The sequence below is a fragment of the Odontesthes bonariensis genome, chromosome 8 (genome assembly GCF_027942865.1).
Source record: "Odontesthes bonariensis isolate fOdoBon6 chromosome 8, fOdoBon6.hap1, whole genome shotgun sequence".
NCBI classification, from domain to species: Eukaryota; Metazoa; Chordata; class Actinopteri; order Atheriniformes; family Atherinopsidae; genus Odontesthes; species Odontesthes bonariensis.
In genome coordinates, this window is record NC_134513.1 from 38634910 (window position 1) to 38662026 (window position 27117).

A 27117-nucleotide genomic window follows, 5' to 3' on the forward strand; every position below is an offset into this window, starting at 1 on the left:
AGGATGCGGCGAAGTATTGGAGAGAGGTGATGCGACGCATTGTGGCTGTGATTAAGTTTTTAAGTGTGCGTGCAGTATTTCTCACAGATGTGAAGGCAATGTGTGGTGGTGGGCCGGGGGGGGGGGGGGGGGGGGTATAAAAAATAAAAATTCTTCAAAATAATTCCTCCGTTAATAATTGGTCACACAGAACTTTATTGTATTAACCCATAAGAACCCAGACCCATTTCTACTTGAATGAAAATTAAGGGGGTTATAACACAGACTAAATAGACCACATAGAACCCATTTCAGATTTTTTTTCCAAAATACCACCCCCCCACTGTCAGAGATCTGTAATGTGACATAAATGTCACATTAGGAGTTAAGAACCTGGATAATTTCTCCATCAAGGAAAATGATGGGGGACGTAAGGATGTGTGACACCTGTGTCAACGGTGTTGACACAGGTTGAACAGGTGCGGCTTATCTGCAGATTTTCACATCTTCATTGTAAACAAATTTATAACATAGCTAATTACACTGGTGGGACTGTTCAGCTGTTTCAGACTGATACCTCCGGTTCAGGCTGGTCCTCATCCTCAACACGTCTCTTTTTCAATTGCGGAAAAGATTTTTCAATACTCATCTGGATTGAAGCAGCAAACATTCAGTGTAAGAGTTTAAAAAACCTACTTTATTTGATTCACAGCTGCTAGTGTTTTGACCTCGACAACCCAACTACATTTTTTTTTTTTTTACGGCAAACTTGCGACTTGTTAACTTTATAAAGAAGGCGTAATCGCTTGTGTGCTATGGGTCGGGGCGGGACATCCCAACATTGTAATCAAAATATAAAATATTTTCATAGGACTTTTTAATGTGTGATTTTATAAAGGTGCACGTGATACCAACCTTTCGTGGTTTCGTGGGGGGGGGCACTTGAGGTTTAGTGCCCAGGGTCACCACAATGACTTAATACGGCCCTGGATGACTGCGAATATTGCCGCTATGATGGATGAAAAATTAGGAAAGATGTTGCACAGTATTACCACGAATATTTCTCAGTCTGAAAGAAGTCAGCGACCGTATCAGTGAGGCGGAGCAGAGGATTTTAGTCGTGGAAAATGCATCTACTGATGCTGATCAGCGCCTGCTCGCTTTGGAAAAAACAACGAAAGAGCTGACGGAGCGACTTCAGGATTATGAGAACAGAAGTCGACGCAAAAACCTGAGGATAATTGGCTTGCAAGAGAAGCTGGAGGGGACAAATCCAACTAAGTTTATGGAGTCCTGGATTCCCCAACTACTGCAGCTGGACACCAAAGCGGGCCGTGTTAAGTTGGAGAGGGCGCACCGGCTCCCGGGTCCCCAGACCTCAAGATTTCCACGCACAATGATTGTGAGGTTTCACAACTTCAGTGACCGTCAAAGGGTGATGGATGCGGCTAGACGACTCAAAGATGTCCGGCAGGATGGAGCGAGGATTCATTTCTTCCCGGACTTTGCCGCTACTACACAGAAAAGACGGCGCGAATACGACCAGGTACGGAAGAAGCTCCAAAACATCGAGGGAGCCCGCTATGCCATGATCTACCCTGCTTCCCTCAGGATTACAGTGAATGATACGGTTAAAACTTTTCATTCGCCAGAACAAGCTTCAGCATTTGTTGACTCTCTCTAGCTGTCCTATGATGCGCAGGTGAGGTGAGCAACCTTTTTGTGTCAACTGTCGGGGGCTTCACCTGGAGTCTCGCCGTATCTTTCTAATGCGCTCCTCCGCGGTAAGACTCTGGACTTGGAATAAATCTTAGTGAGTATTATACAGTATTATATTGTACAGTCATCCACAGATATACGGGTGGTAATCGCTCACCACACCTGTTATTGTCTAATGATATGAGTATTCATATATGTCGCCACCAAGACCCCTCCTTTTTTCGATTTTTTTAATTTTATTTTAATTTTATTTATTTATTTTTTTTTATTTATTTTTTTTATTTTCTTTCTCTCCCCAAGTCATAGGGATAATGTTTCTTTATATTATCAGCTAATGCTCCTACAACTTACTGTGCCAGACAAGCAAGGAGCATGCTTGCATTTAGCGTTAGGCAGGAGATCCTCCACCTTAAAGGAGGGAGTTTGCTCTCTGTGGGGTGATCTCAAGTTTAGAGGTTCTAGAACAGTCTGTGAAGGACCTAGTGTTAGTCTTTGTAAATAGTTTTGTTCAAGGAATGGCCACTGTTTTGTCACATGTTATCAGCACACTCAGTCACGTTGATATACTATTTATGCTGCCCAAAAACATGCTGGATCTGGGCTATGGATGAAGATAAATGTGAGACAGCGATGAGTAGCAATAATCATATATATGCTATGTACTTAATTTAATTATGAATATCCCTAGTATTAAACTCTGTACTTGGAATGTGCGGGGCATTCATCACCCGGTGAAGAGGAAGAAGATTCTCACCTTTCTCAAAAAAGAAGGAGCAGAAATCGCCCTCCTACAGGAAACTCATTTGAAGGATCAAGAGCATCTTAAGCTTAAGCGGGACTGGGTTGGTCAGGCCTTTTTTTCATCATACACATCGAACAGCAGAGGGGTATGTATCCTGATAAGTAAGAAACTACCCTTTAAACTTGAGTCTTGCATTAAGGACAGTAGTGGACGATACATTATAATTAAGAGTCTGTTGTATGGGAAATACATCTCACTTCTTAATGTTTATGCACCCCCAAATCATCCTACTGATTTTGTTACAAAGGCATTCCTGGAGTTTGCTGAACTTGAGACTGAATGTTGTATTGTGGGTGGGGACTTTAATTGTCACCTGAACCCACTTATTGATAGAATGCCTGCAGATCCTGGGGTCCCCACAAAAAGGGCCAGGGCATTAATAGACACATGTGAGGAGTTTGGGTATATTGATGTATGGAGAACTGTACATCCCACCTCTAAAGAGTTTACTTTTTTCTCCAGAGCTCATAAGAGTAGTTCTAGGATAGATTATTTTTTCATCCCTAAGTTGATGCTGTCCTCTGTTGTGTCCTGTGATATAGGATCTATTTCTATCTCTGATCACAGCCCACTATTTTTACAGCTGCTTTTCACAGAGAAACAATGCTCTTATAACTCCTGGAGGTTCAATCCATATTTACTTAGTGATCCCAATTTCATTTCTTACTTTAAATCAGAATTGAACATTCTACAAAATAAATAAAACTCCAGACATAACTCCATCTGTATTATGGGAGACCTGTAAGGTCTATTCTAGAGGCCTTATTATCTCCTATGTTAGGAGTAAACAGCGTAAATCTTTGGAAACTCAACGGAAATTAGAAGGAACACTCATCGACTTGGAGAAGACATATACTCAACACCCATCTGATGTTAATATGAAAGCAATGTTGGCCACAAGAGCATCTCTAAATTCCCTTCTCACTCATAGAGCTGAACAGAGTATTCGATTTGCTAAACAACGATTATATGAGTATGGTAATAAACCAAGTAAGTATTTGGCAAGACTAGTGAACAGGAGGACTGACTCCCAGACAATTTCATCAATTAAAGATAAAAATGGACTTTGTATGTCCGACACAGGTAATATTTGTAGCGTATTTAAGGAATTTTATAGTCAGTTATATAGCAGTGAAGAGCCCCCAGAGACTCAGGAGTTGATTGATAGATTTATGTCGAAGCTTACTTTACCTAAATTAACAGAGGAACAAAAACAGGGGCTAAATGGTCCAATTGTAAGGCAGGAGGTTCTAGAGGCATTACAAACTCTACAATCAGGGAAATCTCCAGGCCCAGACGGCCTTAGCAGTGAGTTCTATAGACATTTTAAAGCGGAACTTATCGATCCCCTTTTGGAGATGCTAAACGAATCATTTATTAGAAGCTCTCTGCCAAGATCTCTAACAGAAGCTAATATTAGCCTCATACTTAAGAAGGGAAAACCAGCCAATGAATGTCCCTCTTATCGACCTATTAGTCTCCTAAATGTTGATTTTAAAATATTGTCTAAAATATTAGCGCGGCGTCTTGAGAAGATCTTGCCCTCCATTATCAATACAGATCAGTCAGGGTTCATAATTGGCAGAAACTCCTGTAATAATATGAGGAGATTGTTGAATATAATTCAGCTTTCGCATCAACAGAAGTTGTCCAGTATGGTAATAAGTCTAGATGCTGAAAAAGCCTTTGACAGGGTTGAATGGCAATTTCTTTTTTCCACCTTGAGTGCCTTTGGGCTTGGCGATACTTTCAGCAGCTGGGTTAGGTTGTTATATAACAAACCACTGGCTGCTGTTCGGATAAATGGCCAGCTTTCATCTTACTTTCCTCTGGGTAGGGGAACCAGGCAGGGGTGCCCCTTATCCCCACTGTTGTTTGCCATGGCGATCGAGCCCCTTGCAGAAGCTATAAGGAATAGTCCAGATATCACTGGAATTTCAGTCAGGGAGAAAAATCATAAAATAGCCTTATATGCTGATGATATACTGCTTTTCATAACTAATCCAACAAAATCTATACCAGCTGTTTTGGAGGTGATAAATCAGTTTAGTAAATTCTCAGGGTATAAGATTAATTTTTCTAAGTCTGAAATTATGCCATTAGGTAATTCGTCCCAGCCCATCTCTTGTCCTTTTAAATGGTCACCCGCAGGCTTTACCTATCTGGGGGTTTCTATCACCCCATCATTAGATGCAATGTATAAGGCGAACTTTGAACCTCTGTTAAAACATATATGTGATGACCTGGACAGATGGAAATCGCTTCCGCTGTCAATGATGGGTAGAATAGCTTTATTTAAAATGAAGATTCTACCAAGACTTCTTTATCACTTTCAAATGGTCCCCATCTTACTCAGTAATAAAACAATTAGAAGAGTAAATGGTTGGATCAGTTCATTTATCTGGAACAGGAAAAAACCACGACTAAAAATGGCTAAGCTGCATATGTCTGTGGAGCAGGGAGGTTTAGCCGTCCCAAACATTAGGCTTTATCAGCTGGCTGCACAGCTTCGATACATAGCAGATTGGATTAACAATGATCCAGAATCGGTATGGCTAGATCTGGAAACGGCGAATGCGGGTAATGACCTCTTGAGTCTTTTATTTTCTTTGGACTCAGAGAAAATTAAGGTAGCTAGAGACAGAAACATTTTAATGTCAACAACTCTAAGAGCCTGGCAAGCAATGAGAAAGCTGGAGGGTCGTTCTAGAATATTGTCCTCGCTAGCTCCGATACACCAGAACATGGATTTTGCCCCAGCCCACTTAGACATGGGGTTTAGGATATGGGAGGAGAAGGGGATCTTAACTCTGGGACACTTATTTGATAAAGGAGTGATGCTTACATTTGAACAAATTCGACAGAAATATGATCTTCCTAGCAACCACTTCTTCAGGTATCTGCAATGCCGTAGCTTCATCCAGAATCAAAGCAGACATGACTTTGACTGTCAGACTTCACAGATAGAACGGTTGCTTCTTGATCGTGGCAAGAAAGCAATTCTTGGCCGGGAATATGCTATGCTCATCTCTGTTAGCAATGTGGACTTAGAGCATCTTCGATGCAAATGGAATTCTGATTTTGATCTTAGAATAGATGAATCTACATGGCTGGAATTGTGGAGGTTAGCTAGAGAGATTTCTATATGTAACAGAACCAGAGAGACTCAGTTTAGAATATTGCATCGCCTGCAGATTACACCACAGCTTAGGCACAGAATGAACTCAACTTTGTCTGAAAAATGTTCCAAATGTCAAGTAGAGGTGGGAAGTTATAAGCACTGTATGTGGACATGCATTCATATTGAGGAATACTGGGGTAAGATTGTGGGCAAACTTAACTTGATTTTCAATGTCCAGCTTGATGCTGATCCTCAGGTTCTGCTTCTTGGCTTGCCTAGTCGTCATATTAAAGGGTCTCATCACAAAAGACTGTTCAGTATTCTCACATTTGCTGCTCGTAAAAATATATTGCTTAAATGGATTGATAATGCCCCACCTACAATTAAAGGATGGCACAAAATTATATTTGACTTACTACCAATGGAATACCTGACGTACAGATACAAATGTAAGATTGATGACTTTGGTAGGATTTGGACCCCTTTCTTTAAATATGTAGGTAAAAGGCTTACAACCATTGTATTAAAAGGGATGATAGATGGTAATGAGGAAAACTGGATAACTGATGTTTTTGGGTGATGTGACTGGATATAAGTTTAGTTATGATTAATTTTATGATTTATTGATTCGTTAAAATAGTATTTCCTCTCTAAATAGGCTGTTATTTTCATTATTGCCCTACGTGTATTTGCTACATCGCTGTCATTTGTAATAGGACTGAGTGTGTGTACTTTGTTCCCACATCCTCCCAGTGATACTCTCACGGTATGCTGATGTATGAGTTTATCACAAGACGTGTTGTTTGTTTGTTTCTCGTGGCCATGTTGTTTTACTTTGTTTGTTTGTATTCATGTTGAAAAACGTAATAAAAATATTAATAAAAAAAAAGATATAAGCGTTGCACCGAGGGGATAAGAACAACACTTACCATTTTCCATCGCCTCCAACAAAGACGTCGCCGTATCCACGCCACCGTAAATGCCGTCCATTTGGTCGAACCACTTCCATGTCTTTCGGTTTGACCCACTCCGGCTGTTGTGGTCCTTTACCTGCCGGTAATCACTCTTCAGCTTATCTCGGCACTAATTAGAATTCCGGTGATAGCCATGGTTAGCCATCAGCTTGGCTGGAACACCTTCTCATTTCGTGTCACTCCGTCCAGTTCCTTCTGTATGCGGTCCTCAGCCACCACACTCAGAAAGGTCTGCACCTCGCTCACTGTCCATGGGTTGGCTTTCCTTCTCTGGTCTTCCATCTTCGCAATTCTGTTTATTCTCTGTTGCTCTCGCAGGTGTGTTTTCATAAATGGCGGGTGATTATTTAAAGCTCCCCAAGCTTCGTAGCGTGTATGACGTAATTTCACACGACCAATCAGTGGACAGCACTGATCACATGACGTTTTAGTATCCGCTAGTACCGACTAGACCCACCTCTGAAGCAGGTACTAGCCGGTGCTAAAAATTGTAACGGGTCCCACCTTCAACCCGCAATGGAAAAGCTCCCAATCAGGGTAGAGTGGTACCGTGTAGAGGCGTACCGGTACGAAAATGTTCGATGGAAAAGGGGCATTTGACTCCTTGACTGAATGTAACTCGGTCTCATTCTACCAAAGAGGCGTCCTCTACTTTGGGAAGCACCTAAAGTCGCCTCAGGCTGCTCAGTAGTCTGGAGTTTGGCCCTCCTACTGCACCGTAGTCTTCTTCCTGTGGTACCCCTGTTCTGTGGTGGTCAGTCAGAATTGTTCTGTCATGTTTCTAAATCTCACCGGCTGTCCAACAGGTGGTGCGGGTGTCCAGGCTGTCCGGGCCACAGCGCCCCCTGGAGGTCTTTTATTTTGTTGAGGGTCCAGGTGGAGAGAGAGTCCCAGCTGAAGTGACCGCCACCACCCTTAACCGTTTGGACCTACAGAGAGCCGCCATCGTCCTCGGACACCGAGTCCAGAGACCGCTGGCCCAACGTGAGTCAAGAACCTGTCCCTCACCCGTCCCTCACCTGTCTCTGACCTGTCCCTAACCTGTCCCTCACTCGTCCCTCACCTGTCCCTCACCCGTCCCTCACCCGTCTCTCACCCGTCTCTGACCTGTCCCTCACCTGTTCTCTCACCCGTCCCTCACCTGTTCTCTCACCCGTCCCTCACCTGTCCTCTCACCCGTCTCTCACCTGTCCCTAACCCGTCTCTGACCTGTCTCTCACCTCTCCCTCACCTGTCCCTCACCTCTCCCTCACCTGTCCCTCACCTCTCCCTCACCTGTCCCTCATCTGTCCGTAACCTGTCCCTCACCTCTCCCTCACCTGTCCCTCACCTGTCCCTCATCCGTTTCTCCCCTGTCCCTCACCTGTCTCTCACCTGTCTCTGATCTGTCCCTCACCTGTTCTCTCACCTGTCCCTCACCTGTCTCTGATCTGTCCCTCACCCGTCCCTCACCCGTCCCTCACCTGTCTCTGATCTGTCCCTCACCTGTCCCTCACCCGTCCCTCACCTGTCTCTGACCTGTCCCTCACCTGTCCTCTCACCCGTCTCTCACCTCTCCCTCACCTGTCTCTTACCTGTCCCTCACCTCTCCCTCACCCGTCTCTCACCTGTCTCTAATCTGTCCCTCACCTGTCCCTCACCTGTCCCTCACCCGTCTCTCACCTGTCCCTCACTTGTCTCTGACCTGTCTCTCATCTGTCCCTCACCCGTCTCTCACCCGTCCCTCACCTGTTTGTCACCTGTCCCTCACCTGTCTCTGATCTGTCCCTCACCTGTTCTTTCACCCGTCCCTCACCCGTCCCTCACCTGTTCTCTCACCTGTCTCTCACCTGTCCCTCACCCGTTTCTCACCTCTCCCTCATCTGTCCCTCACCCGTCCCTCACCCGTTTCTCCCCTGTCCCTCACCTCTCCCTCACCTGTCCCTCATCCGTTTCTCCCCTGTCCCTCACCTGTCTCTGATCTGTCCCTCACCTGTTCTCTCACCCGTCTCTCACCTGTCCCTCACCTGTCTCTGACCTGTCCCTCACCCGTTTCTCACCTCTCCCTCACCTGTCCCTCACCTGTCCCTCACCCGTTTCTCCTCTGTCCCTCACCTGTCCCTCATCTGTCACCTGTCCCTCACCTGTCCCTCACCTCTCTCCCCTGTCCCTCACCTGTTCTCTCACCCGTCTCTCACCCGTCCCTCACCTGTTTGTCACCCGTCCCTCACCTGTCCCTCACCTGTCTCTCACCTGTTTGTCACCTGTCCCTCACCCGTCCCTCATCCGTTTCTCCCTCGTCCCTCACCTGTTTGTCACCCGTCCCTCACCTGTCTCTGATCTGTCCCTCACCTGTCCATCACCTGTTCTCTCACCCGTCCCTCACCTGTCTCTCATCTGTCCCTCACCTGTCTCTGACCTGTCTCTCACCTGTTCTCTCACCCGTCTCTCACCTGTCCCTCACCTGTTTGTCACCTGTCCCTCACCTGTCTCTCACCTGTCCCTCACCTCTCCCTCATCTGTCCCTCACCCGTCCCTCACCCGTTTCTCCCTTGTCCCTCACCTGTTTGTCACCTGTCCCTCACCTGTCTCTGATCTGTCCCTCACCTGTTCTTTCACCCGTCCCTCACCCGTCCCTCACCCGTTTCTCCCCTGTCCCTCACCTGTCTCTCACCCGTCCCTCACCCGTCCCTCACCTGTTCTCTCACCTGTCTCTGATCTGTCCCTCACCTGTCTCTCACCTGTTTGTCATCTGTCCCTCACCCGTTCTTCATCCGTTTCTCCCTTGTCCCTCACCCTGTCTCTCACCTGTCCCTCACCTGTTTGTCACCTGTCCCTCACCTCTCCCTCACCTGTCCCTCACCCGTTTCTCCCCTGTCCCTCACCTGTCTCTCATCTGTCACCTGTCCCTCATCTGTCACCTGTCCCTCACCTATTTCTCCCGTCCCTCACCTGTCCTTCAGCTGTCCCTCACCTGTCCCTCACCTCTCTCCCCTGTCCCTCACCTGTTCTCTCACCCGTCCCTCACCTGTCCCTCACCTGTCTCTGACCTGTCCCTCACCTGTTCTCTCACCCATCTCTCACCCGTCCCTCACCTGTTTGTCACCTGTCCCTCACCTGTCTCTCACCTGTCCCTCATCTGTCACCTGTCCCTCACCTGTTTCTCCCGTCCCTCACCTGTCCTTCAGCTGTCCCTCACCTGTCCCTCACCTGTTCTCTCACCCGTCCCTCACCTGTCCCTCACCTGTCTCTGACCTGTCCCTCACCTGTTCTCTCACCCGTCTCTCACCCGTCCCTCACCTGTTTGTCACCCGTCCCTCACCTGTCCCTCACCTGTCCCTCACCCATCCCTCATCCGTTTCTCCCTTGTCCCTCACCTGTTTGTCACCCGTCCCTCGCCTGTCTCTGACCTGTCCCTCACCTGTCCCTCACCTGTTCTCACCCGTCCCTCACCTGTCCCTCACCTGTCTCTGATCTGTCCCTCACCTGTCTCTCACCTGTCCCTCACCTGTTTGTCACCTCTCCCTCACCTCTCCCTCACCTGTCCCTCACCCGTTTCTCCCCTGTCCCTCACCTGTCCCTCACCTGTCTCTCACCTGTCCCTCATCTGTCACCTGTTTCTCCCGTCCCTCACCTGTCCTTCACCTGTCCCTCACCTGTCCCTCACCTCTCTCCCCTGTCCCTCACCTGTTCTCTCACCCGTCCCTCACCTGTCCCTCACCTGTCTCTCCCCTGTCCCTCACCTGTTCTCTCACCCGTCCCTCACCTGTCCCTCACCTGTCTCTCACCCGTCCCTCACCTGTTTGTCACCCGTCCCTCACCTCTCTCCCCTGTCCCTCACCTCTCTCCCCTGTCCCTCACCTGTCTCTGACCTGTCCCTCACCTGTCCCTCACCTGTTCTCTCACCCGTCTCTCACCCGTCTCTCACCCGTCCCTCACCTGTCCCTCACCTGTCTCTGACCTGTCCCTCACCTGTTCTCTCACCCGTCTCTCACCTGTCCCTCATCTGTTTGTCACCTGTCCCTCACCTGTCTCTGACCTGTCCCTCACCTGTCCCTCACCCGTCCCTCATCCGTTTCTCCCTTGTCCCTCACCTGTTTGTCACCCGTCCCTCACCTGTCTCTGACCTGTCCCTCACCCGTCCCTCACCTGTCCCTCACCTGTTTGTCACCTGTCCCTCACCTGTCTCTGATCTGTCCCTCACATGTCCATCACCTGTTTGTCACCTGTCCCTCACCTGTCTCTGACCTGTCCCTCACCTGTCCCTCACCCGTCCCTCATCCGTTTCTCCCTTGTCCCTCACCTGTTTGTCACCCGTCCCTCACCTGTCTCTGACCTGTCCCTCACCTGTCCCTCACCTGTTCTCTCACCGGTCTCTCACCCGTCCCTCACCTGTCCCTCACCTGTCCTCTCACCCGTCTCTCACCTGTCCCTCACCTGTCCCTCACCTGTTTGTCACCTGTCTCTCATCTGTCCCTGACCTGTCTCTGACCTGTCCCTCACCTGTTCTCACCCGTCCCTCACCTGTCCCTCACCTGTCTCTGATCTGTCCCTCACCTGTCTCTCACCTGTCCCTCACCTGTTTGTCACCTCTCCCTCACCTCTCCCTCACCTGTCCCTCACCCGTTTCTCCCCTGTCCCTCACCTGTCCCTCACCTGTCTCTCACCTGTCCCTCATCTGTCACCTGTTTCTCCCGTCCCTCACCTGTCCTTCACCTGTCCCTCACCTGTCCCTCACCTCTCTCCCCTGTCCCTCACCTGTTCTCTCACCCGTCCCTCACCTGTCCCTCACCTGTCTCTCCCCTGTCCCTCACCTGTTCTCTCACCCGTCCCTCACCTGTCCCTCACCTGTCTCTCACCCGTCCCTCACCTGTTTGTCACCCGTCCCTCACCTCTCTCCCCTGTCCCTCACCTCTCTCCCCTGTCCCTCACCTGTCTCTGACCTGTCCCTCACCTGTCCCTCACCTGTTCTCTCACCCGTCTCTCACCCGTCTCTCACCCGTCCCTCACCTGTCCCTCACCTGTCTCTGACCTGTCCCTCACCTGTTCTCTCACCCGTCTCTCACCTGTCCCTCATCTGTTTGTCACCTGTCCCTCACCTGTCTCTGACCTGTCCCTCACCTGTCCCTCACCCGTCCCTCATCCGTTTCTCCCTTGTCCCTCACCTGTTTGTCACCCGTCCCTCACCTGTCTCTGACCTGTCCCTCACCCGTCCCTCACCTGTCCCTCACCTGTTTGTCACCTGTCCCTCACCTGTCTCTGATCTGTCCCTCACATGTCCATCACCTGTTTGTCACCTGTCCCTCACCTGTCTCTGACCTGTCCCTCACCTGTCCCTCACCCGTCCCTCATCCGTTTCTCCCTTGTCCCTCACCTGTTTGTCACCCGTCCCTCACCTGTCTCTGACCTGTCCCTCACCTGTCCCTCACCTGTTCTCTCACCGGTCTCTCACCCGTCCCTCACCTGTCCCTCACCTGTCCTCTCACCCGTCTCTCACCTGTCCCTCACCTGTCCCTCACCTGTTTGTCACCTGTCTCTCATCTGTCCCTGACCTGTCTCTGACCTGTCCCTCACCTGTCCCTCACCTGTCTCTGACCTGTCTCTCATCTGTCCCTCACCTGTCTCTGACCTGTCTCTCACCTGTTCTCTCACCCGTCCCTCACCTGTTTGTCACCTGTCCCTCACCTGTCTCTGATCTGTCCCTTACCTGTTCTCTCACCTGTGCCTCACCTGTCCCTCACCCGTCCCTCATCCGTTTCTCCCTTGTCCCTCACCCGTTTCTCCCCTGTCCCTCACCTGTCTCTCATCTGTCCCTCACCTGTCTCTCATCTGTCCCTCACCTGTCTCTGACCTGTCTCTCACCTGTTCTCTCACCCGTCCCTCACCTGTCTCTCACCTGTCCCTCACCTGTTCTTTCACCCATCCCTCACCCATCCCTCACCTGTTCTCTCACCTGTCTCTCACCTGTCCCTCACCCGTTTCTCACCTCTCCCTCATCTGTCCCTCACCCGTCCCTCACCCGTTTCTCCCCTGTCCCTCACATGTCTCTGACCTGTCTCTCACCTGTCCCTCACCTGTCCCTCACCCATCCCTCATCCGTTTATCCCTTGTCCCTCACCTGTTTGTCACCTGTCTCTCATCTGTCACTCACCTGTCTCTCACCTGTTCTCTCACCCGTCCCTCACCTGTCCCTCACCTGTCTCTCATCTGTCCCTCACCTGTCCATCACCTGTTTGTCACCTGTCCCTCAACCTGTCCCTCACCTGTTTGTCACCTGTCCCTCACCTGTCCCTCACCTGTTCTCTCACCTGTCCCTCACCTGTCTCTCACCTGTCCCTCACCTCTCCCTCATCTGTCCCTCACCCGTCCCTCACCCGTTTCTCCCTTGTCCCTCACCCGTTTCTCCCCTGTCCCTCACCTGTCTCTCACCTGTCCCTCACCTGTCCCTCACCTCTCCCTCATCTGTCCCTCACCCGTCCCTCAGCCGTTTCTCCCTTGTCCCTCACCCGTTTCTCCCCTGTCCCTCACCTGTTTGTCACCTGTCTCTCATCTGTCCCTCACCTGTCTCTGACCTGTCTCTCACCTGTTCTCTCACCCGTCTCTCACCCGTCCCTCACCTGTTCTCTCACCTGTCTCTCACCTGTCCCTCACCCGTTTCTCACCTCTCCCTCATCTGTCCCTCACCCGTCCCTCACCCGTTTCTCCCCTGTCCTTCACCTGTCCCTCACCTGTCTCTGATCTGTCCCTCACCTGTTCTCTCACCTGTCTCTCACCTGTCCCTCACCCGTCCCTTATCCGTTTCTCCCTTGTCCCTCACCTGTCCCTTACCTGTCTCTCACCTGTTCTCTCACCCGTCCCTCACCTGTCTCTCACCCGTCCCTCACCTGTCTCTCACCCGTCTCTCACCCGTCCCTCACCTGTCCCTCACCTGTCCCTCACCTGTCCCTCACCCGTCCCTCATCCGTTTCTCCCTTGTCCCTCACCTGTTTGTCACCTGTCTCTCACCTGTCTCTCACCTGTTTGTCACCTGTCTCTCACCTGTCTCTCACCCGTCCCTCACCTGTCTCTGACCTGTCCCTCACCTGTCCCTCACCTGTCCCTCACCCATCCCTCATCCGTTTCTCCCTTGTCCCTCACCTGTTTCTCCCCTGTCCCTCACCTGTCTCTCACCTGTCCCTCACCTGTCCCTCACCTCTCCCTCATCTGTCCCTCACCCGTCCCTCAGCCGTTTCTCCCTTGTCCCTCACCCGTTTCTCCCCTGTCCCTCACCTGTTTGTCACCTGTCTCTCATCTGTCCCTCACCTGTCTCTGACCTGTCTCTCACCTGTTCTCTCACCCGTCTCTCACCCGTCCCTCACCTGTTCTCTCACCTGTCTCTCACCTGTCCCTCACCCGTTTCTCACCTCTCCCTCATCTGTCCCTCACCCGTCCCTCACCCGTTTCTCCCCTGTCCTTCACCTGTCCCTCACCTGTCTCTGATCTGTCCCTCACCTGTTCTCTCACCTGTCTCTCACCTGTCCCTCACCCGTCCCTTATCCGTTTCTCCCTTGTCCCTCACCCGTTTCTCCGCTGTCCCTCACCTGTCCCTTACCTGTCTCTCACCTGTTCTCTCACCCGTCCCTCACCTGTCTCTCACCCGTCTCTCACCCGTCCCTCACCTGTCTCTGACCTGTCCCTCACCTGTCCCTCACCCGTCCCTCATCCGTTTCTCCCTTGTCCCTCACCTGTTTGTCACCTGTCTCTCACCTGTCTCTCACCCGTCCCTCACCTGTCTCTGACCTGTCCCTCACCTGTCCCTCACCTGTCCCTCACCCATCCCTCATCCGTTTCTCCCTTGTCCCTCACCTGTTTCTCCCCTGTCCCTCACCTGTCCCTCACCCGTCCCTCATCCGTTTCTCCCTTGTCCCTCACCTGTCTCTCACCTGTCCCTCACCTGTCTCTGATCTGTCCCTCACCTGTCCATCACCTGTTCTCTCACCCGTCCCTCACCGGTCCCTCATCCGTTTCTCCCTTGTCCCTCACCTGTCTCTGATCTGTCCCTCACCTGTCCATCACCTGTCCCTCACCTGTCTCTCACCTGTCCCTCACCTGTCCCTCACCTGTCCCTCACCCATTTTTCCCTTGTCCCTCACCCGTTTCTCCCCTGTCCCTCACCTGTCCCTCACCGGTCCCTCATCCGTTTCTCCCTTGTCCCTCACCTGTCTCTGATCTGTCCCTCACCTGTCCATCACCTGTCCCTCACCTGTCCATCACCTGTCCCTCACCGGTCCCTCACCTGTCTCTCACCGGTCCCTCACCTGTCCCTCACCCATTTTTCCCTTGTCCCTCACCCGTTTCTCCCCTGTCCCTCACCTGTCTCTCACCTCTCCTTCACCTGTCCCTCATCCATTTTTCCCTTGTCCCTCACCCGTTTGTCCCCTGTCCCTCACCTGTCCCTCACCCGTCCCTCATCCGTTTCTCCCTTGTCCCTCACCTGTCTCTCACCTGTCCCTCACATGTCTCTGATCTGTCCCTCACCTGTCCATCACCTGTTCTCTCACCCGTCCCTCACCGGTCCCTCATCCGTTTCTCCCTTGTCCCTCACCTGTCTCTGATCTGTCCCTCACCTGTCCATCACCTGTCCCTCACCTGTCTCTCCCCTGTCCCTCACCTGTCTCTCACCTCTCCTTCACCTGTCCCTCATCCATTTTTCCCTTGTCCCTCACCCGTTTCTCCCCTGTCCCTCACCTGTCCCTCACCCGTCCCTCATCCGTTTCTCCCTCGTCCCTCACCCGTTTCTCCCGTCCCTCACAAGTCCCTCACCTGTTCTCTCACCTGTCCCTCACCTGTCTCTCACCTGTCCCTCACCTGTCCCTTACCTGTCCCTCACCTCTCTCTGATCTGTCCCTCACCTGTCCCTCACCCGTCCCTCAACCGTTTCTCCCTTGTCCCTCACCTGTCTCTGATCTGTCCCTCACCTGTCCCTCTCCTGTTTCTCACCTGTCCCTCACCTCTCTCTGATCTGTCCCTCACCTTTGCCTCACCCGTCCCTCACCCGTTTCTCCCTTGTCCCTCACCTGTTTGTCACCTGTCCCTCACCTGTCTCTGATCTGTCCCTCACCTGTCCCTCTCCTGTTTCTCACCTGTCCCTCACCTGTCTCTGATCTGTCCCTCACCTGTCCCTCACCCGTCCCTCACCCGTCCCTCATCCGTTTCTCCCTTGTCCCTCACCTGTTTGTCACCTGTCCCTCACCTGTCCCTCACCTGTCTCTCACCCGTCCCTCATCCGTTTCTCCCTTGTCCCTCACCTGTCTCTGACCTGTCCATCACCTTTTCTCTCACCCGTCCCTCACCTGTCTCTGATCTGTCCCTCACCTGTCCCTCACCTGTCTCTGACCTGTCCCTCACCTGTCTCTGACCTGTCTCTGACCTGTCCCTCACCTGTTCTCTCACCCGTCTCTCACCCGTCCCTCACCCGTCCCTCATCCGTTTCTCCCTTGTCCCTCACCTGTCTCTGATCTGTCCCTCACCTGTCTCTGACCTGTCTCTCACCCGTCCCTCACCCGTCCCTCATCCGTTTCTCCCTTGTCCCTCACCTGTTTGTCACCTGTCCCTCACCTGTCTCTCACCCGTTTCTCCCTTGTCCCTCACCTGTCTCTGACCTGTCCATCACCTTTTCTCTCACCCGTCCCTCACCTGTCTCTGACCTGTCTCTGACCTGTCCCTCACCTGTTCTCTCACCCGTCTCTCACCCGTCCCTCACCTGTCCCTCACCCGTCCCTCATCCGTTTCTCCCTTGTCCCTCACCTGTTTGTCACCTGTCCCTCACCTGTCTCTGATCTGTCCCTCACCTGTCCATCACCTGTCCCTCACCTGTCTCTGACCTGTCTCTCACCCGTCCCTCACCCGTCCCTCATCCGTTTCTCCCTTGTCCCTCACCTGTTTGTCACCTGTCCCTCACCCGTCCCTCACCCGTCCCTCACCCGTTTCTCCCTTGTCCCTCACCTGTTTGTCACCTGTCCCTCACCTGTCCCTCACCCGTCCCTCACCTGTCCCTCACCTGTTCTCTCACCTGTCCCTCACCTCTCTCTGATCTGTCCCTCACCTTTGCCTCACCCGTCCCTCACCCGTTTCTCCCTTGTCCCTCACCTGTTTGTCACCTGTCCCTCACCTGTCTCTGATCTGTCCCTCACCTGTCCCTCTCCTGTTTCTCACCTGTCCCTCACCTGTCTCTGATCTGTCCCTCACCTGTCCCTCACCCGTCCCTCATCCGTTTCTCCCTTGTCCCTCACCTGTTTGTCACCTGTCCCTCACCTGTCTCTCACCCGTCCCTCATCCGTTTCTCCCTTGTCCCTCACCTGTCTCTGACCTGTCCATCACCTTTTCTCTCACCCGTCCCTCACCTGTCTCTGATCTGTCCCTCACCTGTCCCTCACCTGTCTCTGACCTGTCCCTCACCTGTCTCTGACCTGTCTCTGACCTGTCCCTCACCTGTTCTCTCACCCGTCTCTCACCCGTCCCTCACCCGTCCCTCATCCGTTTCTCCCTTGTCCCTCACCTGTCTCTGATCTGTCCCTCACCTGTCCCTCACCTGTCTCTGACCTGTCTCTCACCCGTCCCTCACCCGTCCCTCATCCGTTTCTCCCTTGTCCCTCACCTGTTTGTCACCTGTCCCTCACCTGTCTCTCACCCGTCCCTCATCCGTTTCTCCCTTGTCCCTCACCTGTCTCTGACCTGTCCATCACCTTTTCTCTCACCCGTCCCTCACCTGTCTCTGACCTGTCTCTGACCTGTCCCTCACCTGTTCTCTCACCCGTCTCTCACCCGTCCCTCACCTGTCCCTCACCCGTCCCTCATCTGTTTCTCCCTTGTCCCTCACCTGTTTGTCACCTGTCCCTCACCTGTCTCTGATCTGTCCCTCACCTGTCCATCACCTGTCCCTCACCTGTCCCTCACCTGTCTCTCACCCGTCCCTCACCCGTCCCTCATCCGTTTCTCCCTTGTCCCTCACCTGTTTGTCACCTGTCCCTCACCCGTCCCTCACCCGTCCCTCACCCCTTTCTCCCTTGTCCCTCACCTGTTTGTCACCTGTCCCTCACCTGTCCCTCACCCGTCCCTCACCTGTCTCTCACCTGTTCTCTCACCTGTCCCTCACCTCTCTCTGATCTGTCCCTCACCTTTGCCTCACCCGTCCCTCACCCGTTTCTCCCTTGTCCCTCACCTGTTTGTCACCTGTCCCTCACCTGTCTCTGATCTGTCCCTCACCTGTCCCTCTCCTGTTTCTCACCTGTCCCTCACCTGTCTCTGATCTGTCCCTCACCTGTCCCTCACCCGTCCCTCATCCGTTTCTCCCTTGTCCCTCACCTGTTTGTCACCTGTCCCTCACCTGTCTCTCACCCGTCCCTCATCCGTTTCTCCCTTGTCCCTCACCTGTCTCTGACCTGTCCATCACCTTTTCTCTCACCCGTCCCTCACCTGTCTCTGACCTGTCCCTCACCTGTTCTCTCACCCGTCTCTCACCCGTCCCTCACCTGTCCCTCACCCGTCCCTCATCCGTTTCTCCCTTGTCCCTCACCTGTTTGTCACCTGTCCCTCACCTGTCTCTGATCTGTCCCTCACCTGTCCCTCACCTGTCTCTGACCTGTCTCTCACCCGTCCCTCACCCGTCCCTCATCCGTTTCTCCCTTGTCCCTCACCTGTTTGTCACCTGTCCCTCACCCGTCCCTCACCCGTCCCTCACCCGTCCCTCACCCGTTTCTCCCTTGTCCCTCACCTGTCTCTGATCTGTCCCTCACCTGTTTCTCACCTGTCCATCACCTGTCCCTCATCTGTCCCTCACCTGTCTCTCACCTGTTCTCTCACCTGTCCCTCACCTCTCTCTGATCTGTCCCTCACCTGTCCCTCACCCGTCCCTCACCCGTCCCTCATCCGTTTCTCACCTGTCCCTCACCTGTCTCTGATCTGTCCCTCACCCGTCCCTCACCCGTCCCTCATCCGTTTCTCCCCTGTCCCTCACCTGTTTGTCACCTGTCCCTCACCTGTCTCTCACCCGTCCCTCATCCGTTTCTCCCTTGTCCCTCACCTGTCTCTGACCTGTCCATCACCTTTTCTCTCACCCGTCCCTCACCTGTCTCTGATCTGTCCCTCACCTGTCCCTCACCTGTCCCTCACCTGTCTCTGACCTGTCCCTCACCTGTTCTCTCACCCGTCTCTCACCCGTCCCTCACCTGTCCCTCACCCGTCCCTCATCCGTTTCTCCCTTGTCCCTCACCTGTTTGTCACCTGTCCCTCACCTGTCTCTGATCTGTCCCTCACCTGTCCATCACCTGTCCCTCACCTGTCTCTCACCCGTCCCTCACCCGTCCCTCATCCGTTTCTCCCTTGTCCCTCACCTGTTTGTCACCTGTCCCTCACCTGTCCCTCACCCGTCCCTCACCCGTCCCTCACCCGTCCCTCACCCCTTTCTCCCTTGTCCCTCACCTGTTTGTCACCTGTCCCTCACCTGTCCCTCACCCGTCCCTCACCTGTCCCTCACCTGTCTCTCACCTGTTCTCTCACCTGTCCCTCACCTCTCTCTGATCTGTCCCTCACCTTTGCCTCACCCGTCCCTCACCCGTTTCTCCCTTGTCCCTCACCTGTTTGTCACCTGTCCCTCACCTGTCTCTGATCTGTCCCTCACCTGTCCCTCTCCTGTTTCTCACCTGTCCCTCACCTGTCTCTGATCTGTCCCTCACCTGTCCCTCACCCGTCCCTCATCCGTTTCTCCCTTGTCCCTCACCTGTTTGTCACCTGTCCCTCACCTGTCTCTCACCCGTCCCTCATCCGTTTCTCCCTTGTCCCTCACCTGTCTCTGACCTGTCCATCACCTTTTCTCTCACCCGTCCCTCACCTGTCTCTGACCTGTCCCTCACCTGTTCTCTCACCCGTCTCTCACCCGTCCCTCACCTGTCCCTCACCCGTCCCTCATCCGTTTCTCCCTTGTCCCTCACCTGTTTGTCACCTGTCCCTCACCTGTCTCTGATCTGTCCCTCACCTGTCCCTCACCTGTCCCTCACCTGTCCCTCACCTGTCTCTGACCTGTCTCTCACCCGTCCCTCACCCGTCCCTCATCCGTTTCTCCCTTGTCCCTCACCTGTTTGTCACCTGTCCCTCACCTGTCCCTCACCCGTCCCTCACCCGTCCCTCACCCGTTTCTCCCTTGTCCCTCACCTGTCTCTGATCTGTCCCTCACCTGTTTCTCACCTGTCCATCACCTGTCCCTCATCTGTCTCTCACCTGTTCTCTCACCTGTCCCTCACCTCTCTCTGATCTGTCCCTCACCTGTCCCTCACCCGTCCCTCACCCGTCCCTCATCCGTTTCTCCCTTGTCCCTCACCTGTTTGTCACCTGTCCCTCACCTGTCTCTGATCTGTCCCTCACCCGTCCCTCACCCGTCCCTCATCCGTTTCTCCCCTGTCCCTCACCTGTTTGTCACCTGTCCCTCACCTGTCTCTCACCCGTCCCTCATCCGTTTCTCCCTTGTCCCTCACCTGTCTCTGACCTGTCCATCACCTTTTCTCTCACCCGTCCCTCACCTGTCTCTGATCTGTCCCTCACCTGTCCCTCACCTGTCCCTCACCTGTCTCTGACCTGTCCCTCACCTGTTCTCTCACCCGTCTCTCACCCGTCCCTCATCCGTTTCTCCCTTGTCCCTCACCTGTTTGTCACCTGTCCCTCACCTGTCTCTGATCTGTCCCTCACCTGTCCCTCACCTGTCTCTCACCCGTCCCTCATCCGTTTCTCCCTTGTCCCTCACCTGTCCCTCACCTGTCCCTCACCCGTCCCTCATCCGTTTCTCCCTTGTCCCTCACCTCTCTCTGATCTGTCCCTCACCTGTCCCTCACCCGTCTCTCCCCCGTCTCTCACCCGTCCCTCACCTGTCCCTCACCCGTCTCTCACCTGTCCCTCACCCGTCCCTCACCCGTCCCTCATCCGTTTCTCCCTTGTCCCTCACCTGTTTGTCACCTGTCCCTCACCTGTTCTCTCACCCGTCTCTCACCTGTCCCTCACCTGTCCCTCACCCGTCCCTCACCCGTCCCTCATCCGTTTCTCCCTTGTCCCTCACCTGTTTGTCACCTGTCCCTCACCTGTCTCTGATCTGTCCCTCACCTGTCCATCACCTGTCCCTCACCTGTCTCTCACCTGTCCCTCACCTGTCCCTCACCTGTTCTCTCACCCGTCTCTCACCTGTCCCTCACCTGTCCCTCACCTGTCTCTGACCTGTCTCTCACCCGTCCCTCACCCGTCCCTCATCCGTTTCTCCCTTGTCCCTCACCTGTTTGTCACCTGTCCCTCACCTGTCCCTCACCCGTCCCTCACCCGTCCCTCACCCGTTTCTCCCTTGTCCCTCACCTGTCTCTGATCTGTCCCTCACCTGTCCCTCTCCTGTTTCTCACCTGTCCATCACCTGTTCTCTCACCCGTCTCTCACCTGTCCCTCATCTGTCCCTCACCTGTCTCTCACCTGTCCTTCACCTCTCTCTGATCTGTCCCTCACCTGTCCCTCACCCGTTCCTCACCCGTTTCTCCCTTGTCCCTCACCTGTTTGTCACCTGTCCCTCACCTGTCTCTGATCTGTCCCTCACCTGTCCCTCTCCTGTTTCTCACCTGTCCCTCACCCGTCCCTCATCCGTTTCTCCCTTGTCCCTCACCTGTTTGTCACCTGTCCCTCACCTGTCTCTGATCTGTCCCTCACCTGTCTCTCACCTGTTCTCTCACCTGTCCCTCACCTCTCTCTGATCTGTCCCTCACCTGTCCCTCACCCGTTCCTCACCCGTTTCTCCCTTGTCCCTCACCTGTTTGTCACCTGTCCCTCACCTGTCTCTGATCTGTCCCTCACCTGTCCCTCTCCTGTTTCTCACCTGTCCCTCACCCGTCCCTCATCCGTTTCTCCCTTGTCCCTCACCTGTTTGTCACCTGTCCCTCACCTGTCTCTGATCTGTCCCTCACCTGTCCATCACCTTTTCTCTCACCCGTCCCTCACCTGTCTCTGATCTGTCCCTCACCTGTCCCTCACCTGTCTCTGACCTGTCTCTCACCTGTCTCTGACCTGTCTCTGACCTGTCCCTCACCTGTTCTCTCACCCGTCTCTCACCCGTCCCTCACCCGTCCCTCATCCGTTTCTCCCTTGTCCCTCACCTGTTTGTCACCTGTCCCTCACCTGTCTCTGATCTGTCCCTCACCTGTCTCTGACCTGTCCCTCACCTGTCCCTCACCCGTCCCTCACCCGTCCCTCATCCGTTTCTCCCTTGTCCCTCACCTGTTTGTCACCTGTCCCTCACCTGTCTCTTATCTGTCCCTCACCTGTCCATCACCTGTCCCTCATCTGTCCCTCACCTGTCTCTCACCTGTCCCTCACCTGTTCTCTCACCCGTCTCTCACCTGTCTCTGACCTGTCTCTGACCTGTCCTCTCACCTGTCTCTCACCTGTTCTCTCACCCGTCTCTCACCTGTCCCTCACCTGTCCCTCACCCGTCCCTCACCCGTCCCTCACCTGTCTCTGACCTGTCTCTCACCCGTCTCTCACCTGTCCCTCACCCGTCCCTCACCCGTCCCTCATCCGTTTCTCCCTTGTCCCTCACCTGTTCTCTCACCCGTCTCTCACCTGTCCCTCACCTGTCCCTCACCCGTCCCTCATCCGTTTCTCCCTTGTCCCTCACCTGTCTCTCACCTGTTCTCTCACCCGTCTCTCACCTGTCCCTCACCTGTCCCTCACCCGTCCCTCATCCGTTTCTCCCTTGTCCCTCACCTGTTTGTCACCTGTCCCTCACCTCTCTCTGATCTGTCCCTCACCTGTCCCTCACCTGTCCCTCACCTGTCCCTCACCCGTCCCTCATCCGTTTCTCCCTTGTCCCTCACCTGTTTGTCACCTGTCCCTCACCTCTCTCTGATCTGTCCCTCACCTGTCCCTCACCTGTCCCTCACCCGTCCCTCATCCGTTTCTCCCTTGTCCCTCACCTGTTTGTCACCTGTCCCTCACCTCTCTCTGATCTGTCCCTCACCTGTCCCTCACCCGTCCCTCATCCGTTTCTCCCTTGTCCCTCACCTGTTTGTCACCTGTCCCTCACCTCTCTCTGATCTGTCCCTCACCTGTCCCTCACCTGTCCCTCACCCGTCCCTCACCTGTCTGTCACCTGTCCCTCACCTGTCCCTCACCCGTCCCTCACCTCTCTCTGATCTGTCCCTCACCTGTTCTCTCACCCGTCTCTCACCCGTCCCTCACCTGTCTCTCACCCGTCCCTCACCTGTCCCTCACCTGTCCCTCACCTGTTCTCTCACCCGTCTCTCACCCGTCTCTCACCTGTCCCTCACCTGTCTCTGACCTGTCCCTCACCTGTTCTCTCACCCGTCTCTCACCTGTCCCTCATCTGTTTGTCACCTGTCCCTCACCTGTCTCTGACCTGTCCCTCACCTGTCCCTCACCCGTCCCTCATCCGTTTCTCCCTTGTCCCTCACCTGTTTGTCACCCGTCCCTCACCTGTCTCTGACCTGTCCCTCACCCGTCCCTCACCTGTCCCTCACCTGTTTGTCACCTGTCCCTCACCTGTCTCTGATCTGTCCCTCACATGTCCATCACCTGTTTGTCACCTGTCCCTCACCTGTCTCTGACCTGTCCCTCACCTGTCCCTCACCCGTCCCTCATCCGTTTCTCCCTTGTCCCTCACCTGTTTGTCACCCGTCCCTCACCTGTCTCTGACCTGTCCCTCACCTGTCCCTCACCTGTTCTCTCACCGGTCTCTCACCCGTCCCTCACCTGTCCCTCACCTGTCCTCTCACCCGTCTCTCACCTGTCCCTCACCTGTTTGTCACCTGTCTCTCATCTGTCCCTGACCTGTCTCTGACCTGTCCCTCACCTGTCCCTCACCTGTCTCTGACCTGTCTCTCATCTGTCCCTCACCTGTCTCTGACCTGTCTCTCATCTGTCCCTCAACTGTCTCTCACCTGTTCTCTCACCCGTCCCTCACCTGTTTGTCACCTGTCCCTCACCTGTCTCTGATCTGTCCCTTACCTGTTCTCTCACCTGTGCCTCACCTGTCCCTCACCCGTCCCTCATCCGTTTCTCCCTTGTCCCTCACCCGTTTCTCCCCTGTCCCTCACCTGTCTCTCATCTGTCCCTCACCTGTCTCTCATCTGTCCCTCACCTGTCTCTCATCTGTCCCTCACCTGTCTCTGACCTGTCTCTCACCTGTTCTCTCACCCGTCCCTCACCTGTCTCTCACCTGTCCCTCACCTGTTCTTTCACCCATCCCTCACCCATCCCTCACCTGTTCTCTCACCTGTCTCTCACCTGTCCCTCACCCGTTTCTCACCTCTCCCTCATCTGTCCCTCACCCGTCCCTCACCCGTTTCTCCCCTGTCCCTCACATGTCTCTGACCTGTCTCTCACCTGTCCCTCACCTGTCCCTCACCCATCCCTCACCTGTTCTCTCACCTGTCTCTCACCTGTCCCTCACCCGTTTCTCACCTCTCCCTCATCTGTCCCTCACCCGTCCCTCACCCGTTTCTCCCCTGTCCCTCACATGTCTCTGACCTGTCTCTCACCTGTCTCTCATCTGTCCCTCACCTGTCTCTCACCTGTTCTCTCACCCGTCCCTCACCTGTCCCTCACCTGTCTCTCATCTGTCCCTCACCTGTCCATCACCTGTTTGTCACCTGTCCCTCAACCTGTCCCTCACCTGTTTGTCACCTGTCCCTCACCTGTTCTCTCACCTGTCCCTCACCTGTCTCTCACCTGTCCCTCACCCGTCCCTCACCCGTTTCTCCCTTGTCCCTCACCCGTTTCTCCCCTGTCCCTCACCTGTCTCTCACCTGTCCCTCACCTGTCCCTCACCTCTCCCTCATCTGTCCCTCACCCGTCCCTCAGCCGTTTCTCCCTTGTCCCTCACCCGTTTCTCCCCTGTCCCTCACCTGTCTCTCACCCGTCCCTCATCCGTTTCTCCCTTGTCCCTCACCTGTCTCTGACCTGTCCATCACCTTTTCTCTCACCCGTCCCTCACCTGTCTCTGATCTGTCCCTCACCTGTCCCTCACCTGTCTCTGACCTGTCCCTCACCTGTCTCTGACCTGTCTCTGACCTGTCCCTCACCTGTTCTCTCACCCGTCTCTCACCCGTCCCTCACCCGTCCCTCATCCGTTTCTCCCTTGTCCCTCACCTGTCTCTGATCTGTCCCTCACCTGTCTCTGACCTGTCTCTCACCCGTCCCTCATCCGTTTCTCCCTTGTCCCTCACCTGTTTGTCACCTGTCCCTCACCTGTCTCTCACCCGTTTCTCCCTTGTCCCTCACCTGTCTCTGACCTGTCCATCACCTTTTCTCTCACCCGTCCCTCACCTGTCTCTGACCTGTCTCTGACCTGTCCCTCACCTGTTCTCTCACCCGTCTCTCACCCGTCCCTCACCCGTCCCTCATCCGTTTCTCCCTTGTCCCTCACCTGTTTGTCACCTGTCCCTCACCTGTCTCTGATCTGTCCCTCACCTGTCCATCACCTGTCCCTCACCTGTCTCTGACCTGTCTCTCACCCGTCCCTCACCCGTCCCTCATCCGTTTCTCCCTTGTCCCTCACCTGTTTGTCACCTGTCCCTCACCCGTCCCTCACCCGTTTCTCCCTTGTCCCTCACCTGTTTGTCACCTGTCCCTCACCTGTCTCTGATCTGTCCCTCACCTGTCCCTCTCCTGTTTCTCACCTGTCCCTCACCTGTCTCTGATCTGTCCCTCACCTGTCCCTCACCCGTCCCTCATCCGTTTCTCCCTTGTCCCTCACCTGTTTGTCACCTGTCCCTCACCTGTCTCTCACCCGTCCCTCATCCGTTTCTCCCTTGTCCCTCACCTGTCTCTGACCTGTCCATCACCTTTTCTCTCACCCGTCCCTCACCTGTCTCTGATCTGTCCCTCACCTGTCCCTCACCTGTCTCTGACCTGTCCCTCACCTGTCTCTGACCTGTCTCTGACCTGTCCCTCACCTGTTCTCTCACCCGTCTCTCACCCGTCCCTCACCCGTCCCTCATCCGTTTCTCCCTTGTCCCTCACCTGTCTCTGATCTGTCCCTCACCTGTCCCTCACCTGTCTCTGACCTGTCTCTCACCCGTCCCTCACCCGTCCCTCATCCGTTTCTCCCTTGTCCCTCACCTGTTTGTCACCTGTCCCTCACCTGTCTCTCACCCGTCCCTCATCCGTTTCTCCCTTGTCCCTCACCTGTCTCTGACCTGTCCATCACCTTTTCTCTCACCCGTCCCTCACCTGTCTCTGACCTGTCTCTGACCTGTCCCTCACCTGTTCTCTCACCCGTCTCTCACCCGTCCCTCACCTGTCCCTCACCCGTCCCTCATCTGTTTCTCCCTTGTCCCTCACCTGTTTGTCACCTGTCCCTCACCTGTCTCTGATCTGTCCCTCACCTGTCCATCACCTGTCCCTCACCTGTCCCTCACCTGTCTCTCACCCGTCCCTCACCCGTCCCTCATCCGTTTCTCCCTTGTCCCTCACCTGTTTGTCACCTGTCCCTCACCCGTCCCTCACCCGTCCCTCACCCGTCCCTCACCCCTTTCTCCCTTGTCCCTCACCTGTTTGTCACCTGTCCCTCACCTGTCCCTCACCCGTCCCTCACCTGTCTCCCACCTGTTCTCTCACCTGTCCCTCACCTCTCTCTGATCTGTCCCTCACCTTTGCCTCACCCGTCCCTCACCCGTTTCTCCCTTGTCCCTCACCTGTTTGTCACCTGTCCCTCACCTGTCTCTGATCTGTCCCTCACCTGTCCCTCTCCTGTTTCTCACCTGTCCCTCACCTGTCTCTGATCTGTCCCTCACCTGTCCCTCACCCGTCCCTCATCCGTTTCTCCCTTGTCCCTCACCTGTTTGTCACCTGTCCCTCACCTGTCTCTCACCCGTCCCTCATCCGTTTCTCCCTTGTCCCTCACCTGTCTCTGACCTGTCCATCACCTTTTCTCTCACCCGTCCCTCACCTGTCTCTGACCTGTCCCTCACCTGTTCTCTCACCCGTCTCTCACCCGTCCCTCACCTGTCCCTCACCCGTCCCTCATCCGTTTCTCCCTTGTCCCTCACCTGTTTGTCACCTGTCCCTCACCTGTCTCTGATCTGTCCCTCACCTGTCCCTCACCTGTCCCTCACCTGTCCCTCACCTGTCTCTGACCTGTCTCTCACCCGTCCCTCACCCGTCCCTCATCCGTTTCTCCCTTGTCCCTCACCTGTTTGTCACCTGTCCCTCACCTGTCCCTCACCCGTCCCTCACCCGTCCCTCACCCGTCCCTCACCCGTTTCTCCCTTGTCCCTCACCTGTCTCTGATCTGTCCCTCACCTGTTTCTCACCTGTCCATCACCTGTCCCTCATCTGTCCCTCACCTGTCTCTCACCTGTTCTCTCACCTGTCCCTCACCTCTCTCTGATCTGTCCCTCACCTGTCCCTCACCCGTCCCTCACCCGTCCCTCATCCGTTTCTCCCTTGTCCCTCACCTGTTTGTCACCTGTCCCTCACCTGTCTCTGATCTGTCCCTCACCCGTCCCTCACCCGTCCCTCAT

At 54.3% G+C, this 27117-nt stretch overlaps 1 protein-coding gene across 4 annotated transcripts in view; it reads left to right on the forward strand.

The window, feature by feature from the left end:
• The window catches only part of LOC142385667 (UPF0606 protein KIAA1549), a 78320-nt gene that overhangs the window by 17561 nt on the left and 33642 nt on the right, over positions 1 to 27117 (forward strand). For all 4 annotated transcript variants that reach the window (XM_075472384.1, XM_075472387.1, XM_075472386.1 and 1 more), the window contains exon 9: positions 7402 to 7579. In XM_075472384.1, the coding sequence (XP_075328499.1) occupies positions 7402 to 7579 (178 nt within the window). The remainder of the gene's footprint in view (positions 1 to 7401; positions 7580 to 27117) is intronic.